The sequence below is a fragment of the Equus caballus genome, chromosome 4 (genome assembly GCF_041296265.1).
Source record: "Equus caballus isolate H_3958 breed thoroughbred chromosome 4, TB-T2T, whole genome shotgun sequence".
Lineage (NCBI taxonomy): Eukaryota > Metazoa > Chordata > Mammalia > Perissodactyla > Equidae > Equus > Equus caballus.
The window spans coordinates 82,870,497-82,895,294 of NC_091687.1; the positions used below are offsets into that span (position 1 = coordinate 82,870,497).

Here is a 24,798-nt window from a genome sequence, read left to right on the forward strand (position 1 = left end):
ACATGCTGCTTCCACCTAATTGCTGGCAGGAAATCTGAACTACAGGAATGAAACAGGCAACGGCTAGAAATCTTGATTAAGTTTATTGAAAATATGGACTAAATCAGGCACTTTAATTAGTATCAGACAGAAGGATGAATTGATCTCCAACAAAGCACAAACTGTTGAAGCAATAAAATTTAGAAAACGTGTCTGAGGCATAATTCACTATGATGATGGAGAAGATGAATCTCCTTCCTGTTGTGCAAGACGAGTTCCAGACAAAAGTAACCAGACTGCTGAAAAGCTGCAGTTGGTCAGCATTCAGGAGATTCATTTTTAAGATAATCTGCCCCTGGGATACAGGGATAAATACAAATCTTTTAATTCATTTTAAAAGCTAATTCGGTGTTCATGAGGAAACAGAACAAATCTCTTTTAACCAAATTTCCTTGTGGTAAGAGTAATAAAAACAGTACTGGAGGGTTATTGTAGTATTTTCTCTCTAACTTCCACGTATTTTAATTCATTTAAATTGTCCACTTACACGTTCTCTATCAGAGAATCTCTTTACGAGTACATTATGAGTATATTAGCAATTAAATGAGACACCTTATGAAAACATTTACTATTTGTGAAAAAAAAGTTAGTGTTAAAATAATAAAATGATTTACATAAAACTTATTCATTTGATTGACCAAAACATTTAAGTATCAATTAAATAAAAGACTTTGTAGAAATTATGCAAAGTGAAAAAAGCCAGATACAAAAGACTACATATTGCATGATTTCATATACATGAAATGTCCAGAAAAAAAAATTATAGAGCCGTAAAGTAGATGAGTGTTTTCCTGGGGCTGGGAGTGGAAGCAGGAGTAGATTGCAAACGGGCATGAGGGAACTTTTTGAAGAAATGTGTTTTAAAACTGAACTGTGATGATAGCAGCACAAGTGTATAAAGCTACGAAAAATCATCTAAATTGCAATGGAAGAATTTTATGCTATATGAATTACACCTCAATAAAACTCTTTAAAAAGATTCTGTAGGAAATAATGTGGCATTGAGATTCTTAGGGCATTTGTACTCCCTCAAGGTCTCATGGACTAGTAGGATAGTGGGTGCCCCCGCCCCCACCCCCCATGCCAACACCATTCATGTTTAAGGCCCGAATCCCCACTGTGATGGTGTTCAGAGGTGGCATCATTGGGAGGTAATTGGGTTTGGATGAGGTCATAGGGTGAAGCACCCTTGATAGGATTGGCATTCTTATAAGAGGATGAAGAGATACAAGAAGTGTTTCTCCATTATGAGAGGATACAGCAAGGAACCCTGGTCTCAGACTTTCACCCTCCAGAACTGTAAGAAATAAATGTTGTTCGAGCCACTCAGTCTATGGTATTTTTATTGTAGCATCCTGAACTGAGAAGTGGAGTGCTGCTGTAACAACTATCTAAAAATGCGGAATCGGCTTTGGAACTAGATAATGGGTAGAGGCTGGAAGAATTTTGAGATACATGCTAGAAGCAGCTCATAGTGTGATGAAAGGTCTTTTAATGGAAATTCTGCTGAAGGCTCAGAAAGAAAAGAGCTATAGAGAAAGCTTCCATCTTCTTAGAGAATAAATAATCATGTATAGAATATTGGTAGAAATATGGACAATAAAGGCCATTTTGATGAGGTCTCAGATGGAAATGAGGAAAATGTTATTGGAAACTGGAAGAAAGGTGATCCTTGTTATCAAGTGGCAAAGAACCTGGCTGAATTGTGTTCACATTCTAGTGTTTTGTGAAAGGTGAAACTTGTGAGCAATGAAATTGGAGATTTAGCTGAGGAAATTTCTAAGCAAGGTGTTGTCAGAGCTGCTTGGTTCCTACTGACTGCTTATAGTAAAATGCAAGAAGAGAAATAAATGGAAGAGAAAATTGTGGAGCAAAAAGGAACCAGATTGTAAAGATTTTGAAGATTCTCACATTACAAAAAATGAGAAAGCATGTTCTGGGGCCAGCCTGGTGGCACAGTGGTTAAGTTTGTGGGCTCTGCTTCGGTGGTCCTGGGGTTCACTGGTTCAGATCCTGGGCGAGAACTTACACACCACTTATCAAGCTATACTGTGGCAGGCATCACACATATAAAGTAGAGGAAGATGGGCACAGATGTAGCTCAGGGCTAATCTTCCTTAAAAAAAAAAAAAAAAAACGAAGAGAAAGCATGTTCAGAAGAGAACACTAAGTGTGTGGTGGACCAATCAAGTGATAAGGAGTTTAGTATAGATATGAACCATGGAGCCAATCAACCATCCCAGCAGGAATGTTGCCAGTTCAAACTGAAGGAGATGGAAATGGGAAGAAATGAAGGAAAACTTCAAACTTCTTAGACCTTATAGGACTGGACCATGGATTCAGCTGCGAACATACTCTATTCCTCAAGACAGGGAAGCACAACCCCAAAAGCGATTCAGAGAGCATGAGGACTGTCACTCCCAGCATAAATCCATAGTACACCGGGTGGGAGGGTGGGGGTGAGGTGGCAGGGCTGATTCCACCTCAGTTGCAAAGGGCAGGACCCCTGCTCAGCAGAACCATGTAGATGGAACCATTGCCTTGGTTTCAACATGCTAGACGGCAGCCACCTGGAGCTGCAGGAACAGAACTTCCATCTGGCAGAGCCATCAGGGCACAACCCCTGCCCAACAGAATCACAGAAGTGGGACCACTGTCCCAGTGGGAACTAGGGGCAAGACCACTGCCTTAGTGGATCCAGAAGGCAAAGCACTGAGTCAAAGAGGATTACTGTTGAGCCTTAAGGTCTAGTTGAGTTTGTCTAGCTAGATAGACTTGGAATTTGTCACCCCTTTCTTCCTTCCAATTTCTCCATTTTGGAATTGGACTATCAATCTCATGCTTCTCTCACCACTTTACTTTTGAAGCACATAACTTATCTGATTTCAAAGGTTCACAGCTGGAGAAGAATTTTGCCTCAGGATGAGTCATACCTTGAGTATCACCTCTATCTGATTTATATATTTAGATAAGACTTTGGACTTTAGACTTGAGAGTTGATGCTGGAATAAGTTAACACCTTTGCGGCTATTAGGATGTAATTAATATATTCTGCATGTGAGAAGGACATGAATTTGAGGAGGTCAGGGGTGAAATGCTACAGAGTAAATGTTTATGTACCCCCCCCCAAAGATTCATATGTTGAAGTCCTAATCCCCAGCGTAATGATACTTAGAGGTGGGGGCCCTTGGGAGGTAATTGGGTTTGGATGAGGTCATGAGGGCTCCACCCCCATGATGGAATCGGTGCCCTTATAAATGGATGAAGAGACATAAGATTACGCTCTCCATTATGTGAGGACACAGCAAGAAGGTGGCCTCTGTAAACCAAAAGGAGGGCCCTCACCAAGAAACTGACCATGCTGCACTTTGATCTCAGACTTCCAGGTTCCAGATATGTGAGAAATAAATGTTTGTTGTTTAAGCCACTCGATCTAAGGTATTTTTGTTATGCAGCCTGAGCTGACTAAGACAGATAGATTAAATAAACTAACGTTAGTGCCATAAAAGAGCTTCCCAACCAGTGAGTGGTGACACACTGGTATGTTTCCAATGGGTTTCAGGAGTGACAAGACCCCATTTCTCTCAGTCATTGGGATTAGGTATGATGGGATTTGGGGCTTGTATGTTCCTACAGCTGATAAGCTTCTTTTCTGACTCTACTAACTATGCAAATAACATATTTCACTGACAAAGGCTCCTTGATGAATGAAAATGAACATATTGATATTTATGGGATGCCACTAACGCAGTGCTTAGAGAGAAATTTATAGCCATAAATGCCTATGTTAGGAAAAAACAGGGGCCGGCCCAGTGGCACAGTGGTTAAGTGTGCACGTTCCACTGCGGTGGCTGGGGTTCGCCGGTTCAGATCCGGGGTGCGGACATGGCACCACTTGGCACGCCATACTGTGGTAGGCGTCCCACACATAAAGTAGAGGAAGATGGGCACAGATGTTAGCTCAGGGCCAGGCTTCCTCAGCAAGAAGAGGAGGACCGGCAGTAGTTAGCTCAGGGTTAATCTTCCTCAAAAAAAAAAGAAAAAAGAAAGATCTCAAAAAACTGAAGTTTCCATCTTAAGACACTATTAAAAAAAAAAAAAAAAAAGATGGGGCTGGCCCCGTGGCCGAGTGGTTAAGTTCGTGCGCTCCACTGCAGGCGGCCCAGTGTTTCGTTAGTTCGAATCCTGGGCGCGGACATGGCACTGCTCATCAGACCACGCTGAGGCAGCGTCCCACATGCCACAACTAGAAGAACCCACAACGAAGAATACACAACTATGTACCGGGGGGCTTTGGGGAGAAAAAGGAAAAAATAAAATCTTTAAAAAAAAAAAAAAAAAGAGCAAACTAAACCTAAAAAAAAGAGGAAGGAAATAATGAAGACTAGAGTGGAACTTAATGAAATAGAAAATAGAAAACAATAGATGAATGAAATTAAGTTTTTTTAAAATTAAAAAATGGACAAACCATTAGCTAAATAAACTTAAAAAAAAGACAGGAGATTCAAATTACTAGAATCAGAAATGAAAGAAGGAACATTACTACTAACTTCATAGAAATAAAGATTATAAATGAATACTACGAATAATTATATGCCAATGAACTAGGTATTTAGAGAAAATAGACAAATTAATAGAAAGACATGAAATATTCAAATTGACTCAGGAAGAAATAAACCAGCTCAACAGATCTATGACAAATAAGATTGAATTCACAATCAGAGAATTAGCCACAAAGAAAAGCCCAGCCCCAGATGGCTTCACTGGTGACTTCTACCAAACATTTACAAAAGAATTAGTGCCAATTCTTCATACTCGCCCCCCAAAATATGTAGAATCATGACACCTACCTCAATATTACCACAGAGATTTAATACACAGAAATGGAAAAGCTATTAGGTTACAATTCTAGTAACTGAAATAGGATCACGTACTACCTTTTAAGTCACACATGCTAGCCCATGCTTTCCTCATAAATGACTTGCAAACATTTTATAGCTAATCATTAGCTTCACATTTGCATGTTGGATTTTCTGTTTGTACTACATAGGGTTTCTACTACAGTTCTAATTACAGTATCATTATCCAGAAAGGCACGCACTGATTCTAACAGCTGAGATAAAGGTAGCCAAGTAACAGTTTTAGAGCGCAAAACCATACAATTCTGCAAATAAAGAAAGCACATTTCTTTGGGAGTGGGGGAAAAAACACATTTTTTTTTCAGTTAGCTTACTGTGGCCTTGAGGCTTCAGCCTGGTCTGTCTGCAGTTTTTGTCCTCCTTCCACTTCCATTGTACAGTAAACAATTCGATTGGGGGCGACTGACTTCAAACCTTGCACTTCCATTATGACAATCTAAAGATGAGAAAAATTTTTTAATGATACGTCAAGCTTACAGCATTTAGCAATATAGAGAGAAAGCATTGTGAACTGCAATGAGAGAGACCAATTGATAGAATTATGTGGTAAAATCAATGGTATTTTGTCACCTTTATAATCCACGTCTATTCATGAAAGGTACAGTAAATAACATTTTGAGGAAGTCTGGTATCTGAAGAAACCTCTCCTACCAGGAATTAAAGCTTGAAGTCTCTAAATATAAGCCCTAGTGAATTAAGTGAGATAAAAACTCAGATTCTTAAAAAATTATGGCAAGTCTGAATAAGGTAAAGCAGAATTTCAAATAAAAATTCAGTAAATGTGATTAAAAGGAGTACATGTTGAGTTTCACAAAGTGACAAAATATTTATTACTAGGAGACTGTCACCATCATACCAATTCACTGATATTAATAAGTGACGTCAGAAACTGTCTATATTCACTTATTTTAGATCACTATTTATAAAAGAATATTCTAAAGAAAATTTAACTATTACATTTTAACCATTACAAAAAGAGTTTATTAAAGTATTTATAAAGAATTTTCTTTATGGCCAACGTGTATCTTATTATCAAAATATGGAAAATATAACTTGTTACTGAACATCTTAATACTAACTTGACAAGAAAAAAATTACTCATCCAGTAAAGGTATGTATTAATTTAATGCAGTAAACTGGAAAAGGGTGGAGAAGCTGATATTGTCCTATGTACCCATATCTCCTGGTAGAAAGGGAAATATATTTTTTCAAATGTGCTTTTTAGCTTGTATAAAAGGCTTCCAATCTTAACATATCATAACCTAACATTTTCACTGTATATACACATAAAATACGACTATTATTTGCCATAGATTTTTTCAATCCAAACCTACACCATGAAGTTCTCTAAATTCTCAATTTATAAAATATATTCAACAGCATTCATTTCTTTGTTGATCTCATGTTGTATTTGTACAAACAAGGTTAACAGTATTCACACTATGTAGCTACCAAAATATCTACCAAAACATCACTACATCATTTATTGATCATTTAATACATTATTAAAGTCATTATACTTTGCATAGAGTTGTGTTATGAATCTTGAGGCAAAACGACTCAGAGAAACCATCTTAAAAAGAACAGCCCTTTTTTTCAGCTCTCGTACAACAGAGGGATTATGTTTGCAAATACAAAATGCATACTGCTTTTGTTTTTTCATAAAGATATGTGGAAAACTGATCACTGAAAACTCAAGGTCAAATTCAGAACCATTTTCCTTCCTCAACTAAAACTTTTGTCATTTTTTTCACATTGAAACACATACCAACATATGAATAAAAATAAGGACAACTGAAAACGATTAAGAACTAACAGAGAATAGAAAATAGCTGCTGTAATACTCTAGGAAATTGATATGAAGTATTAAATTTTAGTTAAGGAAAATAAGCAAGAGTTATGCATTTTTAATAAATCAAGTTTTTATTAGTAATATTGAAACTCATTAGATTCTTATACAAATAAAACTAACCAGAAGCTGAGACAAATGAAGTACATAACCACATCAATTAAAAGCCAACTATATATGGACTTAACCCCACGACTCTAATAACTTAATTCAATAAAAATTCTTGTTGGTCACTTAAAACGTATGAAATAACAGAAGTGTATACAAGACAAGTCTAGAAATCTTGACAGCATTGGTTCATATCTGGGAATATGGCTGTTTGCACTGCATCGCTTTCTCTTGTGTGTGTAATAGCCAAAGTGCAAAAGAGAAGAAAGGAAGCATCTGCTTGCCACTATTTCTGTCACCTCTATTACAAGCTACTGTAAACAGGACCTCCTAAGACATATAACTTGTGAAACTGCATTTTGCTCCTCAAAACAATACTCCCATCTGTGTCAGGAATGTTTTATCCTGAAGAATTGCCACTTTCAAAAGATGTAACTTCTGTTATGAATCCATACATATAAAGAAAACAACACAGTTCTACAGATCTGATTTCCAAAAGGAACTAAAAAAACACAGAGAGTCTTAATCATTAATAATAAGGACAGCCAAAAATTCCACGGACCAACAACTAACCTAATTTTAGCTAACTGCTTCAACTAATCCCCAGAAAAACTTGATAATGGAACTATACAAAATAAAACTGATCTATGTTTCTCCTCTGCCCCGATCTCTTGGTGACTGATGTAATAAGGATAAAACAGACAAAGTTACCCCAGAAGCGAAAAGAAGGGAGGCATGTACGAAACACGAAACTAGATAACATGCTTCTGATTAATGCGTTATCCACAGAGTTATGTGGCCCCCAGAGGTGTGTGGGTTGTGAGAAAAATGAAGCTAGGTAATATGTTGAATATTGGGACCATATACCATCAGATACAGAGCAAGTCACGGGGTCTGCCAGCTTAACACCAATGAAACATTGTGTTTAACTATGTTCAAGTGTATAACTGTATTTGTGTATAACTATATTCATGCCACTGACACCATTTCCCTCACAACATAAAGACTCATATTTTCCTGGCATTACTTGAATATTTAATTTTAACATGCCATTGTACGGCTTAGTGTTTTGTGGGATAGCTTGTCTCTTGCTTTATTATTCTCCCTAAAGGCTTTATGAATAAAGAGACCTAAAAGTAATCTTGTATGGCTAACTGCTGTTTTTTGATACCATCAACTTCCTTAATTCAATAAATATTTATTGAGTCAACTGTGTGCCAGGCATTGTTTTAGGTTCTTGCTACACTTCAGTAAATAAAAAAGAAAACCAGCGAAGAACTTACCTTCCTGCAGCTACATTCTAGTACACAGTCAGATACACAATAATCGACAAAATACATAAGTGAATTACATGTGAGATAATAAGAGTTGTGGCAAATATTGAGCTTGGTAAGGAAATAGGGTGTGCTGGGAGAAGGGAGGGGTGGATGGCAATTTTAAAGAGAAGATAAAATTTAAGCAGTTTTTCAAATCTGTGCTTCTTCCTTAGACTCAGACTTCAGTTCTTAGAAAAGACTCCCTTCACTGAACCAACTCCAAGCCTGACGGACCATGCGAGAGATCCTTAAATTAGATTAACTGCTTGTCTTTCAGTTTTCTTAGGCTGAAATCTGGGGCCTGAGGAGCAAGGTTTAGCTAAGGTATTGGGATAATGATTCAGTTTAGCTGGCTGAGTCAGAGGGCCTGGGCCTAGGGACAACACCTAGTCTATTCTCTCAGGTGTCCTACACAGAAGCACTTAACGTGACTGCATTTCCTCCTGGACACATAACTCCTGCTTAAAATACTATGCGCGGAATAGATCCAATCCTATTGTGCTATGGGAGGAAAACGTCTGCCTTATAAAGACATAGCAACAGAGGATGTCAAAACAATTTCATAAATACAGAAGCTTCTCATACCATGCAAAATCACAATTTAACTCAATTCTCTTCCTAACACTGTTTTAACACACTGGCAATAAAATACACAATAACAATTCATAACTTCACTTCAACACTAACTCACGGGCATAATTTTGTCTTCAAAAGGGGAAATAGAATTCATAAGTAGCTGATTATTTACCATTGTTTTACAATTTTTAAATAGACAAAATATTTTGAACTGTTTTCAGTTCTGAGTGTTCAGAGATGATAGATTTATACATGACATTAATCATTTAAAAATCACTAATGAACTTAAATGCCAAACTCTTGTTAGAAAGTTACACTTTACTTTAAAAATCATTAAAATTTATTTATTAAAATAATTAAAATTAAAATTTTTAATTTTTAAATTTCTATAATTAAATAATTGATTCTGTTTCATACAAACATTATAAAAAAGAAAAAGGAGTTGGCACTTTACATTTTCATCAGTAGGAAACCTAAGGCACAAATGAGGAGGAAATTCCACGTGTAAGATACTATGGAATTTCAAATCAAACATCCTTAGGTTAAGAGGTGAAAGAGACTGAGAAGAAACCCAGTAAGCAAAGCCACTTGGCAAAGTCACAGGCAATCCCAGAACTGAGTCTTCAGTCAGAAGAAAACCTCATAAATGCTCCTCTGACCTAAATTTCATCTATTAGCCTATCAAGAAATCGTTAGCCTGAATGTTAAGAAAGTGAGAGGCGGCTGTCTTATCCTCATGCTTGAATTTATCTGAGGTGAGTACACGGGGAGAAAAGAACAAAAGCAGACATTTGCTTTTTCTGTCATAAACTAAGCAAGCCAAGAGTAAGAAGTATCAACAAAAGAAATGTAAAACTGGGCCATTTAAGACTTGAGGTACTTTTCCTCATTAATCAGAAAACTCAAATAGCAGTATTGCGAACCAGCAGAGACAGAATATAACAATGCAAGGAAGGAGGTACAAGCTAACACAATTTTTGAGAGTTATAAATTTAAGCTTGATATTGCTAGAGTATGTATATGTTGTGTATAAACCCATAGATATATATGTGGATTAGCCCCTATAAACAGATTACAAAGGAATGTAATCACGAAAAGCATCAACAGGTGGCTGCAGTACGAGTCAGCATCAAATCAGCAGCTTCCAGTGATTTGTATAAAGGGGATGTAGCCGAATTCTTGGGGAACATAATTTTAAAGGCATGGCATTTGTTCTTGTTCTTTATAATATTTACTGTAACTATAATGAAACTGCAAGTCCTGGAAAGGAAGAATTCTCTACTTCTCATCATCTATATTCACCCAATATTGTGCATTGCAGCTGGTTTACGTGATTTGATTCTAGAAGTAGGTGAAGTAGATGAAAAACAAGGCTAACCAAAAGCCTAAAAGGAGTTTCCAAATTACTGAGAATTCAATGATATTTCCAAATCCTATTTCCTCCCGAGTGTGTTTCTGTGCTCACTTTATCAATAAACTTACACTGGCCTAGTTGACACAAATAAGACTGGCCTCAAAACTTTTATTATTTTATTATTTAATCCTAATACCGCGGTTATGTTTAAAGGACAATTTGCATTAATTTGCATTCACAACCTGATTGTCTAGCAAATGAAGAATAATTTAACTTCTTCAAAATATATGACACTGTTTTAAATTTGAAAAGTTACCAAGGTCAGCAAAAATTACTCTGCAGCCTCACTTATGCTGTAAGCGGTGAGCACGGGATAAAGCCACTTACCTCTAAGGTGAATGACAGCACCACGTCGGACTTTGACAGCTGAATCTCATTCTCATCTCCTATGTCCAAAAATGCAGAATTCTGTGAACGTTTTAATTTTTGTAATTTAAATTCTGGACCGCCTTTCGAAACTGGAAGGCTTTCCAAATTGGCCATTAGCAAATTCACTGAAGACCGCAACTCTTCTATATACATATTCTCCATCTCTTTCGATATAAATTTGGGGAATTTTCTTTCCTTGAAAATAATGTTTAAAATAACAATGTTATACAAGTCATTTCAATTTTATCATAAGATTATATGATGTATATACTTGATTGTCTTAGAAATTGTGACACTCAATATAATGCATTTACTGGATACTTCAGTCTTTAAAAGCCTCAGACTTTGGCAATTTTGATTACATATATATGTATCTTATATACTTTATTGAGGATCATTATGGTACACAATGAGTAACATTTTATACATTTTCACATTAACTTTATTTTTAATAAAATGTTTGCTTATGGGGGGAAAAACTCTGAAAACATACATATGAGAAGTTTTAGTGTATAGATGAATCTTAATTAGCCACTGTTAGCTTTGAAATGCTTAGAGTAACCAGTCTATAAGAAAAATGTTCAGTATACAGACTTTGCCTGTTAGGAAACAAACATTTTAATAATCTCTCTCTTTTTTTACCACAGATGTGCATTTTTGGGAGGGTATACTTTTTATAAATAAGCATTCAAAATGAAAAACCCCTAAGAGTAAACAGCAATATGGTCATATTTCTAAAATTAGTTAATTTTCACATCACACAAATGTGTCAAGATCCCTTATGGCCATAAATTCAGTTTTTCAGTAAAGGTTTAGAAAAACTTAAGTTTAAAGCAAAAGGCCAAATTACAATAAAAGCGGTACGTGAAAAGGAGTAACAATATTAATTTAGAAGACTCTATTTTCTTTCTGAATTACATGAGCATTGCCAACCAATCCTCATATCTGCAATCAGATTTGTTTCTTTCACTCAATGAAAAAGACAGTCCAATTATTGATATTTAGGTAGATTTTGACAGATGTTGCCAAAATACTCTTAGAGAAGATTATACCCATTTATATTCTCACAAGCAGCAAAATGAGGCTTCCTCACACTCTTGGCTCTTTCTTTAATCTCTGACACTTAGTTGTTTCTTAAGGTAGAGCATATACAGCTTTACAATATCAAGTGCAGCACAATCTGAGGACTCCTGTACAAAATGCTGGGGGATGAAAGCCGCAATTAGCCACCTCTCAAGTGATTGCCTCATGCTCCAGAAAAATCAACGCCTTTACTATCATTTCCTTTGGCATCATTCAAAACACAACAAAAAAAATCCACATCTCTAGGATGACTGGTACACATCCAGAGCACCCGTGTCAACCTGCGCCTAATCTCGGACTCACTTGCACCGGTTCGTTTGCAGGATGGAAAGGAACATCTTGCATGGCCAAACAAATCAGTCTCAGAGGCTCAGGCCACCTGTTTTTCTTTCCCCTCAATGTAACTTTCACATATTTCTTTTAAAATAATTTACATATAATATTAAAATTGCATATTATCACAGAGCAATTAAATATCCATATTCATCATTAACTTTCCCAAGGAAGATTCTTAAGTATCCTTTTAACATTCCTCTATAATTTGAAGTAACGTTCCAAAATACTAAGTTTGTATCCTCAGGAAAAACATGTAACTTGCTCAGTTATAGAATACCTTGGTTTCCTTTGGGGGAAAAAATGTTTTGGAACGGTTTTTCAGTACTTGCCAAAGAAAAATAGCAAAATAATCCATAAAAACAGATTTTTACACGTGAGGATTACTTCTAAAAGCTGTCATGAAAAGTATGCAAAACTCAGAGATACCGAAAGATGATAAGGCAGGTCCTTGCAAAGTCTTTGGGGGGCAAAGGCCTCCCAACGGTATCTGAGGAAATATACTTAGTTCAACTTGCTGCTTACTATTGACTAAAGGTCCCAGACAGCACATTTACATGTCACCTTATAGAATTTTGTCTGGAAAAGATGCAGATAACGTGTGTTTGGTGAGTACGGTAATCCAATGGTCACAGTTTAAATCCTTATTGGGAGTTAACCACTTTTATATCTAATGCATGAATCTTATTTTAATTTTGCCTAAAAACACCTAGTTTTCAAATACTCTTTGGGCCAGTTTTAATATCTAACTATTTGCTCCTTTATTATGCAATAAATGAAATCTTTGTATGCTTATTTTATATTTGTATGAGAATCATAACTTTGCCTTTTTAAAAATTATACTTTAGCAAAGAAAAAGGTAAATATGTCACATATTTGAAAGTTGGGATGCACCAATTTTTCTTTTCAAATTTTCAAGGTGTTATTTTATGGAAAATTTAGCACTAGCACATCAAAAAAAAGCTTTTTCTTATTTAGCTTTAATTAAAAACACTTCATTCACTATCATTTTTCAAGGAAGAGACTCAGGAATCATCAAAATGGACTGTTTTGTCAGAATTTTCACACTTTTCAGGAAATAGACTATCAGAATATTTTCTCTGAAAAAACAAAAAGGCAACTGTTTTAAAGCATTGAGGTTTATTGATAGTATTTCATCAACTTTATTTAGCCTGCTTATGTTGCCTCTTTCTTGGAAACAAAACCAATTGGACATCAGACAAGTACACGTTAAATTCGATCTTTTAAATTAGAACAAAATCAGAAATGATTATTCTCTAGTTTAACTGTGCGTTCCTCCTGTAAACCACGGTCTAAAACTTCTAATGGAGTCCTCGGTCCAGCATAGCTCATTCGTGGCCCTGACATTATACACATGAAAACACTGTTCGCTCCATGAAAAAATTCCCATTATTCAAATTGAGTCACCTAAGTGCTCTTAACCTTCTACTAGATGAAGCCTGGGCCAGAGTGTTGGGTGGAAGATGGTGACAACTCTCAGATTCTGGAAATACTGGATGCAAATGGATTTCCTGAAATTTGGCATGAGTTATGAGAAAAAGAAGAAAGTCGAAGGTGATTCTAAGTTTTTTGACCTAAGTGGAGAGACAGCACTGCCACAACTGGCGTACCCTGACCATCTGACTGGAAATGGCAAACACCCTCCCTCCCGAGTCTATCTTCTCTGCTTTATTTTCCACATAGCAAACGACCACCTCCCACAGCTCAGTTGTATGGAGTGCTTATTGCCTATTGTGAGTCTCTCCTCAACAAAATATAAGCTCCACCAGGGCACAGCAGGAATATTTCTGTCTGCTTTCATCCCAAGACGACCACATTTGTCTGGATGTATCCCAAGGGCCTAAAACAGTGCCAGGCTATTTTACTAGGTGCTCAATAAATATTTATTCATTGAATTTATGGATAGAAAAATTCAGGCTCCAAAAGATTACATAACTTGCCTGGCATTATATATCTAGAAATAGCAATCATGAATTTGCCCACAGGTCTTTCTGGCCCAGTCCACATTATTGCTACCACTTCCTAATTATGCCTTGGCTAAAACATTAAAGTCAATATTTCTACTCCTTGAAACAGAGATTTCTGCCCTGTGGCATTATTGTTTTTATATTGTGTTGTGAAGTGAAGTAGGAGGTGCTGATTGCCAACTATTAACTATCAATAAACCACACTCTGGACTTATCAGACTGAAGAGGCAGGAAGGGCTGGAGAGTGAACCCAGGGTCTGGAGTCAAAAGACCAGGGTTTGAAGACTGCCTCTGCCACTTACTCATTATGTAATCTTGATGAAGTCAGTAATCTTCCCTAAGCCTCATTCTCCTTATCTATAAATTAATTCATTATATCACCTACCCTGTGGGTTCATAGGATTACTGCAGAGATATAATGCAACAAGGTCAGTAAATTATAATTAGCCTTATAAATATTTTATGAAGATAGCTTAAATCTGGCAAAATTGAAGTAGAAAGCAATTAAACATGTCCTATCTGCTATGTCAATATATTCACTGAAAGTCATCTTATTTTTGGTGTTATTTTTTTCCCTCCTATCCTATCGGCTTCACTTGCTTCTCCACACATTTTCTACTTTATCACTGTCCCTGATGAAATCATCGGGGTCTCCTCAAAGAGAAGTCTCTGTATATACATCACTGACCCTTCTCCTCTGCCTCACTCGGGAGGTTATTAACACACATTCTCCTCCACAGACGTGAACTTGAGAACACACCCAAGGCTCTCCCTCCTGTTCTGTAACCCTCTAGAAATTCATCTAAACTTTATTCTAAGGCATCAGATATTCATCCAGGGCCTTGTAGAAGCAAGTCCAATTTATGACAATATGCACAGTCTAAGGCATAATCTATATACAAGTAGGCAACTTACAAATGCTGATCACCCGTCCAGAGTCCCGCCCACAGAGTCTGGTACTTCTCTCTAGATTCTCTCCTAGCATCAGGCCCTTAAGAAAATCAAGCGCCCTTCCAGCCAGCTTCCAATTCAGGTTAGGGTTTTGAGGAAAGCATTTTTCTCCGTCCCAGTAGCCTCAAGCTACTTGATTTCTATCCAATGAATTCCGTATTAGAATCTCTAGAATAATGGAGTGCCTTTCTCGATAACCAGAGGACAATAACACTGCATGTTGTCCTTTCAACCGTTGTGCTTTGTGTCAATGTTAAATCTTTAGCCCCCAATGCATATCATTCTATGTCTTCAATCATCTGAAGATTCTTCCTCATACATCTCTGGCTTGGTTCTTATAACTTACTGTCATCTATGTTACCCAATTTCTCTATTTTTCTACTTATCTCCAATTTCTCAGCTGTTTCTCTACTTTATTTAATAGACATCCAGATAAACACAGTATTAGCATTCTTAAAACATACATATTCAATACATTTGTCTCTGCAAAAACAAAAAATTCAATTGTTAAAATCAGTATGGGACGTATCTTCTCAGGAGTTAGAAAAGTTCACTTTTATGACTTGGGAGGTAATTACACAGGGTATAAACATACACTCACGGAGCTGTAAAGTAAAGATTTGTGTACTTCATTGAATAAATGCTATACCTAAATTTTAAAAAAGAAAAATCCCTAAAAAGGGAGGATTCTTCAGAGAGGCAGACACAGTTGGAGAGAGGGAGAGGGTAAATCTATCCATAAAATAGTCAAAGAGAGAAAAGGAAAAAAAAATCTTGGGGCTGGCCCGGTTGGGCAGTGGTTAAGTTTGCACACTCCACTTTGGCAGCCCAGGGTTCACCGGTTTGCATCCCCGGTACGGAGCTACGCACCACTTGTCAAGTGCTACGCTGTGGCAGGTGTCCTACATATAAAGTAGAGGAAGATGAGCACGGATGTTAGCTCAGGGCCAGTCTTCCTCAGCAAAAAGGAGGAGGATTGGTAGTGGATGTTAGCTCAGGGCTAATCCTCCTCAAAAAAAAAAAAGAAACAAAAAAGAAAAAAATCTTATTCTAAGATCAACAGCATTATAACCTCAAGTCTATTGGGAAGGACTAAAATTTTTTTTTATCACTGAAGTCAATTAACAGATCAATTTACTAAAGAATGATTTATACAATGAAGTTCTATCATCTCTAAAAAGTCTTGAGTATTAAAAAGAAACTTATGGGGGGTGAGCCTGGTGGTGTAATGGTTAAGCTCATGCACTCCACTCCAGCAGCCCGGGGTTCCTTGGTTCAGATCCTAGGTGCAGACCTACACACCGCTCATGAAGCCATGCTGTGGCAGCGTCCCACACACAAAATAGAGGAGGATTGACACACATGTTAGCTCAGGGCATATCTTCCTCAAGCAAAAGGAAGAAGATTTCAACACATGTTAACTCAGGGCCAATCTTCCTCACCAAACTTCATGGGTTTTGTTTGAAATCTATTTCTGTTCATAGAAACACAGTGATTACACAAATAAAAGTAACTAAAATACCGTACTGAACACACTGAGACTCTGTACTAGAAACTTCAAATTATATTTTTCATCCATTCAATCAAATATTAGCTGACATCACTATGTGCCAAGCACAATGCTGGATACTTTGAAATATATTAAATGATTTCACAGGGAGGATGCTTTTCTTCCTGATTACATTATGCTTAATGCAATATTAAAGTTCTCTGAAATCTGGCAGTTTGAGAAATATAGGTATTGCTTTAAGAATAACCTAGAAAAGTTATCACTGAACTTAAACATTTCATATATAAGAATAGATAATATGCTCCATTTAGATAATAAGCCTTCAGATACTTAGGCTTAAGAGGCATGCATGTAGAGGAGAAAATTATACAATTACGCTGCCTTTATCTCTACAAAACTCATCCAGCTCACAGAAGTCTAAGTAAAGAAAAAAACACGGAATGCTATGTCAAAGCTAATAATTTACCTTTGCCATTTTCTCTGCCAATTGCAAACGGCCATCAAGTTCCCTTCTGATCTGGGCTGCTTGTTCATCCGCATTATCCAGCTTAAAAACAAAACAGAAGTTACACGTATGTGATTACTTAATGGCAGTGATCTACAGATTAAAGCAAAGACTAAATGACTCAAAAATTTTTTTAATAAATTTTCTAAGCTACCTATTGAGAACACAGAAGGTTGTTTAATTAGATTGGCAGTCCAATTAAATTTCCTGGGCACTTCTCATTGCGGTTTTGTTCACAGAAATGTTAATAAATCTCTAAGGTTAATTGCTCAGTTTACAAAATAATCTAATAATAATAATAATTCTTTGTCCAACTTGTCCACAACAACTCTACATCAAGAAGTCCTTGTTTCCTCTAGGTTACATCAAATTGTCATTTTCAGTCCATCCTACTGTCTTCATGAAGGTCAGAATTGAATAGTTCCAGATAGAGAAATCTCTTGTTTTGTTCTTCCAAATTCCCAGAATGCTTTTCTGGATGGTGAGATACTGAATAATGTTTCACACTTCTTTGTTCTTATAAAAAATATTCCCTTCATTTTCATAAGTTTAGTGCTAAACTATAAAAGTACTATTTAACTGATTGATTGATATAACATTCTACCATTTAAATTGTCATATACTCCTTATTCTAGTACCAACAGACTTATACTACACCAAGAAATCCTGGGTCGAGCCCCGTGACCAACTGGTTAAGTTCAAGCACTCCGCTTCATTGGCCCAGGGTTTCACTGGTTCAGATCCTGGGCGCAGACATGGCACCGCTCGTCAGGCCATGCTGAGGCGGCATCCCACATGCCACAACTAGAAGGACCCACAACTAAGATACACAACTGTGTACTGGGATACTTTGGGGAGAAGAAGGAAAAGTTAAAAAAAAGAAATCCTTTTACAGGCTGGTACCACATTAGAATTCCATACTCTTGTTCTAAATTTTATTGAAAGCAAGAAAAACATGCTATCATCATCTTATAAGATATTTACACGGAAAATTACTTTTACTTCCCACTGAAATAATCCTTAAATTTTCTCTTGATTCATTCTCCCCAATTATTCATCCAATCTTCATTAGTTTTTTATAAAACCTGTTAAATCAAAAAGGTCCTACTAGCCATGCATAGTGTGGGATGCACTGGGTGGGCTACAGACGTGAACCAGACAGACTTTTCTCTTGACTGTAATTCCTTCCTCTCTCACTTCCATCATCAAGAAACCTACACCACAAAATACAACCATACGTTAGTAAAGGTCCATCTAAAGACTGGATTAGTACTGAGTACACCATTAAACATCCAGGAGAACACAGCTTAACTTTGTCCAATGGCTAAAGAACTACAAATTGACTTTATTAAAAACAAAAAAACCCAAAAAACAGCCTTAAAAGGGCCTGAAAAAGATAAGTAGGGGCAAATTAGGTGAACAGGATAGTGGTGTTGGAATGTATACAAGAGTCTAGAAAAGAGGAAGACATTCCAGTACAAGGACACCAAAAGTCTAGAGGCGAGACTAAGCACAGTGGTCTTGGGAATGCGATACTGCGTGGGTAGGGAGTGGGGTGGGGAGTGCATGGGAGATGGGGTGAGAAGGGGAGGCGGGGCTACTTTCTAAGTTTCTCTTCACAGCCAAATTAGGGAGCTTGGAGTTGGTTCCTAACAAACTGGAATTCACTGAGAGATTTTAACCAGGATTTTGGAAAGGAAAGATCATTGTCTCCAGCACAAACAACAGGTTAGAGGGGCATAAGGAAGTCTGCTTGGTTAGTTACTTACTACTTATTTATTTGAAAGACAGACAGATCTGGGATTACTTTTCTAAAAAATGTTTCCAAGTTGACAAAAAAAATCAAATTAATTTAAAAACAAGTTTAAAAATACACAGAATTTTCTTAAACTAAATCCTTGTTACAAAGGAGTTTCTATGCCTTCTCAAAACCAAATACACTTATTTTCATTAATTAACGATTCAAAATCAAACAGAAACAAGTTCCTCTTCACTGCGTCTAAAGTCAAAATGTTTTATATTAAAAACTAACGTAATTGTAAAGGAAAAGAATACATGATAAGCGTCTGTTCCAGCTAACTGAAATCAAGATCCTAAAAGCAAAAATCATGCACAAGAACACTGTAACTACAACACCTCAAATACTCTAAATGTAATATGAATATCTTCCGATCTTTGCTTAAACACTAATATTTTTCCACAGAAAAATTAAAAACAAATGGTTACTCACAAGTAAAGTGCTATAGTTTCACCAAGAAATAGCATTTAACATCTTAAAAGGCCATAGTTCTCCTTCAAACTTAACCACAAAACACTACTTAACATCTTTAAATATATCTTCATATTAACAGCTTTTACTTAATTTTAAGTGGAATTGTTAGAGTCATTTCTGGGTGTTGCAAGTATTTTCTTTGTAAGAGACAGTATTCTACTTTTTAAAAATATTAAACCTATTAAAACCTTAATTGCATTTGTCTGAAATAATGAAGGCAAAGAAAAGTGGAGCATTGCTGTACTAAACTGTCTTTTAATAGCTTTCTCTTAATAAAACTAAATGTTCAGAGATTGAAAGTTTACTAACTTTGGTGACTACTGGTATGATTTTGTGAAACTAGAAGAGCATACATCCAAACATGTTTACAAAAAAGGAGGAAAAGCTAATATAAAGACAATGAATAAAATTTTTATTATTTTTGTTTTATGTAAGGCTAGACAGAATTAAAGGAGGTAAATCAGTTGGTTCAGGTTTTTTTTTTTATTATTATGATTATGATAGATTACAACCTTGTGAGATTTCAGTTGTACATTATTGTTAGTAATGTTGTGGGTACACCACTTTACCCTTTGTGCCCTCCCCCCACCCCCCCTTTTCCCTGGTAACCACCCATCGGTTCTCCATGTCTATATGTTAACTTCCACCTATAAGTGGGGTCATATAGAGTTCATCTTTCTCTGTCTGGCTTATTTTGCTTAACATAATACCCTCAAGGTCCATCCATGTTGATGCGAATGGAACAATTTGGTCCTTTTTTATGGCTGAGTAGTATTCCATTGTGTATATATACCATATCTTCTTTATCCAGTCATCAGTTTCTGGGCATTTAGGTTGGTTCCACATCTTGGCTATTGTAAATAATGCTGTGATGAACATAGGGGTGCATGGGATTCTTGGGATTGCTGATTTCAGGTTCTTAGGATAGATACCAAGTAGTGGGATAGCTGGGTCATAAGGGTATTTCTATTTTTAACTTTTTGAGAAATCTCCATACTGTTTTCCATAGTGGCTGCACTAGTTTGCATTCCCACCAACAGTGTATGAGGGTTCCTTTTTCTCCACAACCTCTCCAACATTTGTCACTTTTGGTTTTGGATATTTTTGCCAATCTAACGGGTGTAAGGTGATATCTTAGTGTAGTTTTGATTTGCATTTCCCTGATGATTAGTGATGATGAACATATTTTCATGTGTCTATTGGCCATCCTTAGATCTTCTTTGGAGAAATGTCTGTTCATGTCCTCTGCCCATTTTTCGATCGGGTTGTTTGTTTTTTTGTTGTTAAGCTGTGTGAGTTCTTTGTATATTATGGATATTAATCCTTTGTCGGATAAGTAGCTCATAAATATTTTTTCCCAATTAGTGGGCTGTTTTTTTGTTTCGATCCTGTTTTCCCTTGCCTTGAAGAAACTCTTTAGTCTGATGAAGTCCCATTTGTTTATTCTTTCTACTGTTTCCCTCATCTGAGGAGTTATAGCATCCGAAAAGATTCTTTTGAAACTGATGTCAAAGAGTGCACTGCCTATATTCTCTTCTAGAAGACATATTGTTTCATGCCTAATCTTTAGGTCTTTGATACATTTTGAGTTTATTTTTGTGAATGGTGAAAAAGAATGGTCAATTTTCATTCTTTTACATGTGGCTGTCCAGTTTTCCCAGCACCATTTGTTGATGAGACTTTCTTTTCTCCATTGTAGGCCCTCAGCTCCTTTGTTGAAGACTAGTTGTCCACAGATGTGTGGTTTTATCTCTGGGCTTTCAATTCTGTTCCATTGATCTGTGCACCTGTTTTTGTACCACTACCATGCTGTTTTGATTACTGTAGCTTTGTAGTATGTTTTGAAATCGGGGATTGTGATGCCTCCGGCTTTGTTTTTCTTACTCAGGATTGCTTTAGCAATTCGGGGTCTTTTGCTGCCCCATATGAATTTTAGGATTCTTTGTTCAATTTCTGTAAAGAATGTCCTTGGGATTCTGATTGGGATAGCGTTGAATCTGTAGATTGCTTTAGGTAGCATGGACATTTTAACTATGTTTATTCTTCCAATCCATGTGCATGGAATGTCTTTCCATCTCTTTATGTCATCGTCAATTTCTTTCAAGAAAGTCTTGTAGTTTTCATTGTATAGATCCTTCACTTCCTTGGTTAAGTTTATCCCAAGGTATTTTATTTTTTTTGTTGCAATCATGAATGGGATTGAATTCTTGAGTTCTTTTTCTGTTAGTTTATTGTTAGTGTATAGAATTGCTACTAATTTATGTATGTTGATTTTATACCCTGCAACTTTGCTGTAGCTGTTGATTGTTTCTAATAGTTTTCCTATGGATTCTTTGGGGTTTTCCACATATAAGATCATGTCATCTGCAAACAGCGAGAGTTTTACTTCTTCAGTGCCTATTTGGATTCCTTTTATTTCTTTTTCCTGCCTAATTGCTCTGGCCAAGACCTCCAGTACTATGTTGAATAGGAGTGGTGAAAGTGGGCACCCTTGTCTTGTTCCTGTCCTCAGAGGGATGGCTTTCCGTTTTTGTCCATTGAGTATGATGTTGGCTGTGGGTTTGTCATATATGGTCTTTATTATGTTGAGGTACTTTCCTTCTATACCCAGTTTATTGAGGGTTTTTATCATAAATGGATGTTGGATCTTGTCGAATGCTTTCTCTGCATCTATTGAGATCATCATGTGGTTTTTGTTTCTCATTTTGTTAATGTAGTGTATCACGTTGATTGACTTGTGGATGTTGAAGCATCCCTGTGTCCCTGGTATAAATCCCACTTGATCATGGTGTATAATCTTTTAGATGTATTGCTGTATTTGGTTTGCCAGAATTTTGTTGAGGATTTTTGCATCTATGTTCATCAGTGATATCGGCCGATAGTTCTCCTTCTTTGTGTTGTCCTTGTCAGGTTTGGGGATCAGAGTGATGTTGGCTTCATAGAATGTGTTAGGGAGTACTCCATCTTCCTCAATTTTCTGGAATAGTTTGAGAAGAATAGGTATTAAATCTTCTTTGAATGTTTGGTAGAATTCTCCAGAGAAGCCATCTGGTCCTGGACTCTTATTTTTGGGGAGGTTTTTGATTACTGTTTCTATTTCTTTACTTGTGATTGGCCTATTCAGATTCTCCATTTCTTCCTGGTTCAGTTTGGGGAGGTGGTAAGAGTCCATGAATTTGTCCATTTCTTCCAGGTTGTTCAATTTGTTGGCATATAGTTTTTCATAGTATTCTCTTATGAACCCTTGTATTTCTTTGGTATCTGTTGCGATTTCTCCTCTCTCATTTCTAATTTTATTTATTTGAGATTTCTCTCTTCTTTTCTTAGTGAGTCTGGCCAAGCGTTTGTCGATTTTGTTAATTTTTTCGAAGAACCAACTCTTTGTTTCATTGATCCTTTCTACTGTCTTTTTAGTTTCAATATAGTTTATTTCTGCTCTAATTTTTATTATTTCCCTCCTTCTACTGACTCTGGGCTTTGTTTGTTCTTTTCTAGTTCTGTTAGGTGTCGTTTGAGGTTGCTTATGTGAGCTTTTTCTTGTTTTGTGAGGTGAGCCTGTATTGCAATGAATTTCCCTCTTAGGACTGCTTTTGCTGCATCCCAAATGATTTGGTATGTTGTGTTTTCATTTTCATTTGTCTCCAGATAATATTTGATTTCTTCTTTAATTTCTTCAATAATCCATTGTTTGTTCAGAAGCGTGTTGTTTAGTCTCCACATTCTTGCATCTTTCTCTGCTTTATTCTTGCAGTTGATTTCTAGTTTCATAGCATTGTGATCAGAAAAGATGCTTGATATTATTTCAACTCTCTTGTATTTATTGATGCTTGCTTTGTTTCCCAAAATATGGTCTATTCTTGAGAATGTTCCATGCGCACTTGAGAAGAATGTGTAGCCTGCTGTTTTTGGATGAAGTGTTCTATGTATATCTATTAAGTCCCTCTGGTCTAATTTTTCATTTAATTCTATAATTTCCTTGTTGATTTTCTGTCTGGATGTTCTATCCATTGGTATTAATGGGGTGTTGAGGTCCCCTACTATTGTAGTATTGTTGTTGATGTCTTCTTTTAGTTCTGTTAAGAGTTGCTTTACAAATTTTGGTGCTCCTGTGTTGGGTGCGTATATATTTACAAGTGTTTTGTCTTCTTGGTGGAGAGTCCCTTTTATCATTATATACTGTCCCTCTTTATCTTTCTTTATCTGTTTTGCTTTGAAATCTACCTTGTCTGATATTAGTATAGTGACACCTGCTTTCTTTTGTTCATTATTAGCTTGGAGTATTGTTCTCCATCCCTTCATTCTGAGTCTGTGTTTGTCTTTGGAGCTGAGGTGTGTTTCCTGGAGGCAGCATATTGTTGGATCTTGTTCTTTGATCCATCCTGCCACTCTGTGTCTTTTGATTGGAGAGTTCAATCCATTTACATTTAGAGTGATTATTGAGATGTGGGGGCCTACTGCTGCTATTTTATGTCTTGTTTTCCGGTTCTCTTCAATTTCCTTTGTTTCTCGTCCCATGGTTTAATCTGTTCTGATGAAGAGCTGCTACTCTCTGTTGTTGTCCTTCTACTTATCTCCTCTGCTCTTGGTTTTGTAGTCCCTTTTCTTTTTTTGATTTTTCAGGAATGAGGGTTTTCCTGAGCATTTCTTGAAGAGGAGGTTTGGTGGCAATGAACTCCCTTAATTTTTGTTTATCTGGGAAAGTTTTTATTTCTCCATCGTATTTGAAGGATATTTTCACTGGGTAGAGAATTCTCGGCTGTAGGTTTTTGTCCTTCAGATTTTTTAATATATCATTCCACTCTCTTCTAGCCTGTAAAGTTTCTGCTGAGAAATCTGCTGAAAGCCTGATGGGGGTTCCTTTGTAGGTTAATTTCTTCTGCCTGGCTGCCCTTAGTATTCTCTCCTTGTCATTGACTTTTGCTAGCTTCACTACTATATGTCTTCGGGTTGGTCTACTTGCATTGATAAAGTTTGGAGATCTATTGGCTTCTGTCACATGAAGTTCCATCTCTCTCCCCAGGTTTGGGAAGTTCTCAGCCATTATTTCTTTGAATAGGCTTTCTGCCCCCTTCTCCCTCTCTTCTCTCTGTGGTATACCTATAATCCTTAGGTTGCATCTCCTAATTGCATCAGATAATTCTCGGAGAGCGTCTTCATTTCTTTTTAGTCTCAGCTCTCTCTCCTCCTCTGTCTGCAGCATTTCTATATTCCTATCTTCCAAATTGCTAATTCTTTCCTCCATATTATCAGCCCTATTGTTCAGTGCATCTAGATTTTTCTTAATCTCCTCTATTGTGTTCTTCATTTCCAGTATTTCTGTTTGGTTCCTCTTTATAGTATCGAACTCTTTTGTGACATAGCTCCTGAACTCGTTGTCTATCTGAATTCTCTTTTAACTCATTGAGTTTTTTAATGACGGCTGTTTTGAAGTCATCATCATTTAGGTTGTATATTTCATTGTCCTTGGGATTGTTTTCTGTGTGTTTGTCATTACCCTTCTGTTCTGGAAATTTAATATACTTTTTCATATTGCTTGATGGTTTAGATTTGTGCCTCCACATAGAGG

General features: G+C 36.6%; 1 protein-coding gene across 12 annotated transcripts in view; it reads right to left on the minus strand.

The window, feature by feature from the left end:
* CADPS2 (calcium dependent secretion activator 2) overlaps nt 1–24,798 on the minus strand; it is a 495,842-nt gene that overhangs the window by 271,020 nt on the left and 200,024 nt on the right. For all 12 annotated transcript variants that reach the window (XM_070264987.1, XM_001502202.7, XM_070264989.1 and 9 more), the window contains exons 4-6: nt 16,922–17,002; nt 10,549–10,785; nt 5,273–5,394 (exon numbers count right to left, since the gene is read on the minus strand). In XM_070264987.1, coding sequence (XP_070121088.1) covers nt 5,273–5,394; nt 10,549–10,785; nt 16,922–17,002 — 440 coding nt within the window. The remainder of the gene's footprint in view (nt 1–5,272; nt 5,395–10,548; nt 10,786–16,921; nt 17,003–24,798) is intronic.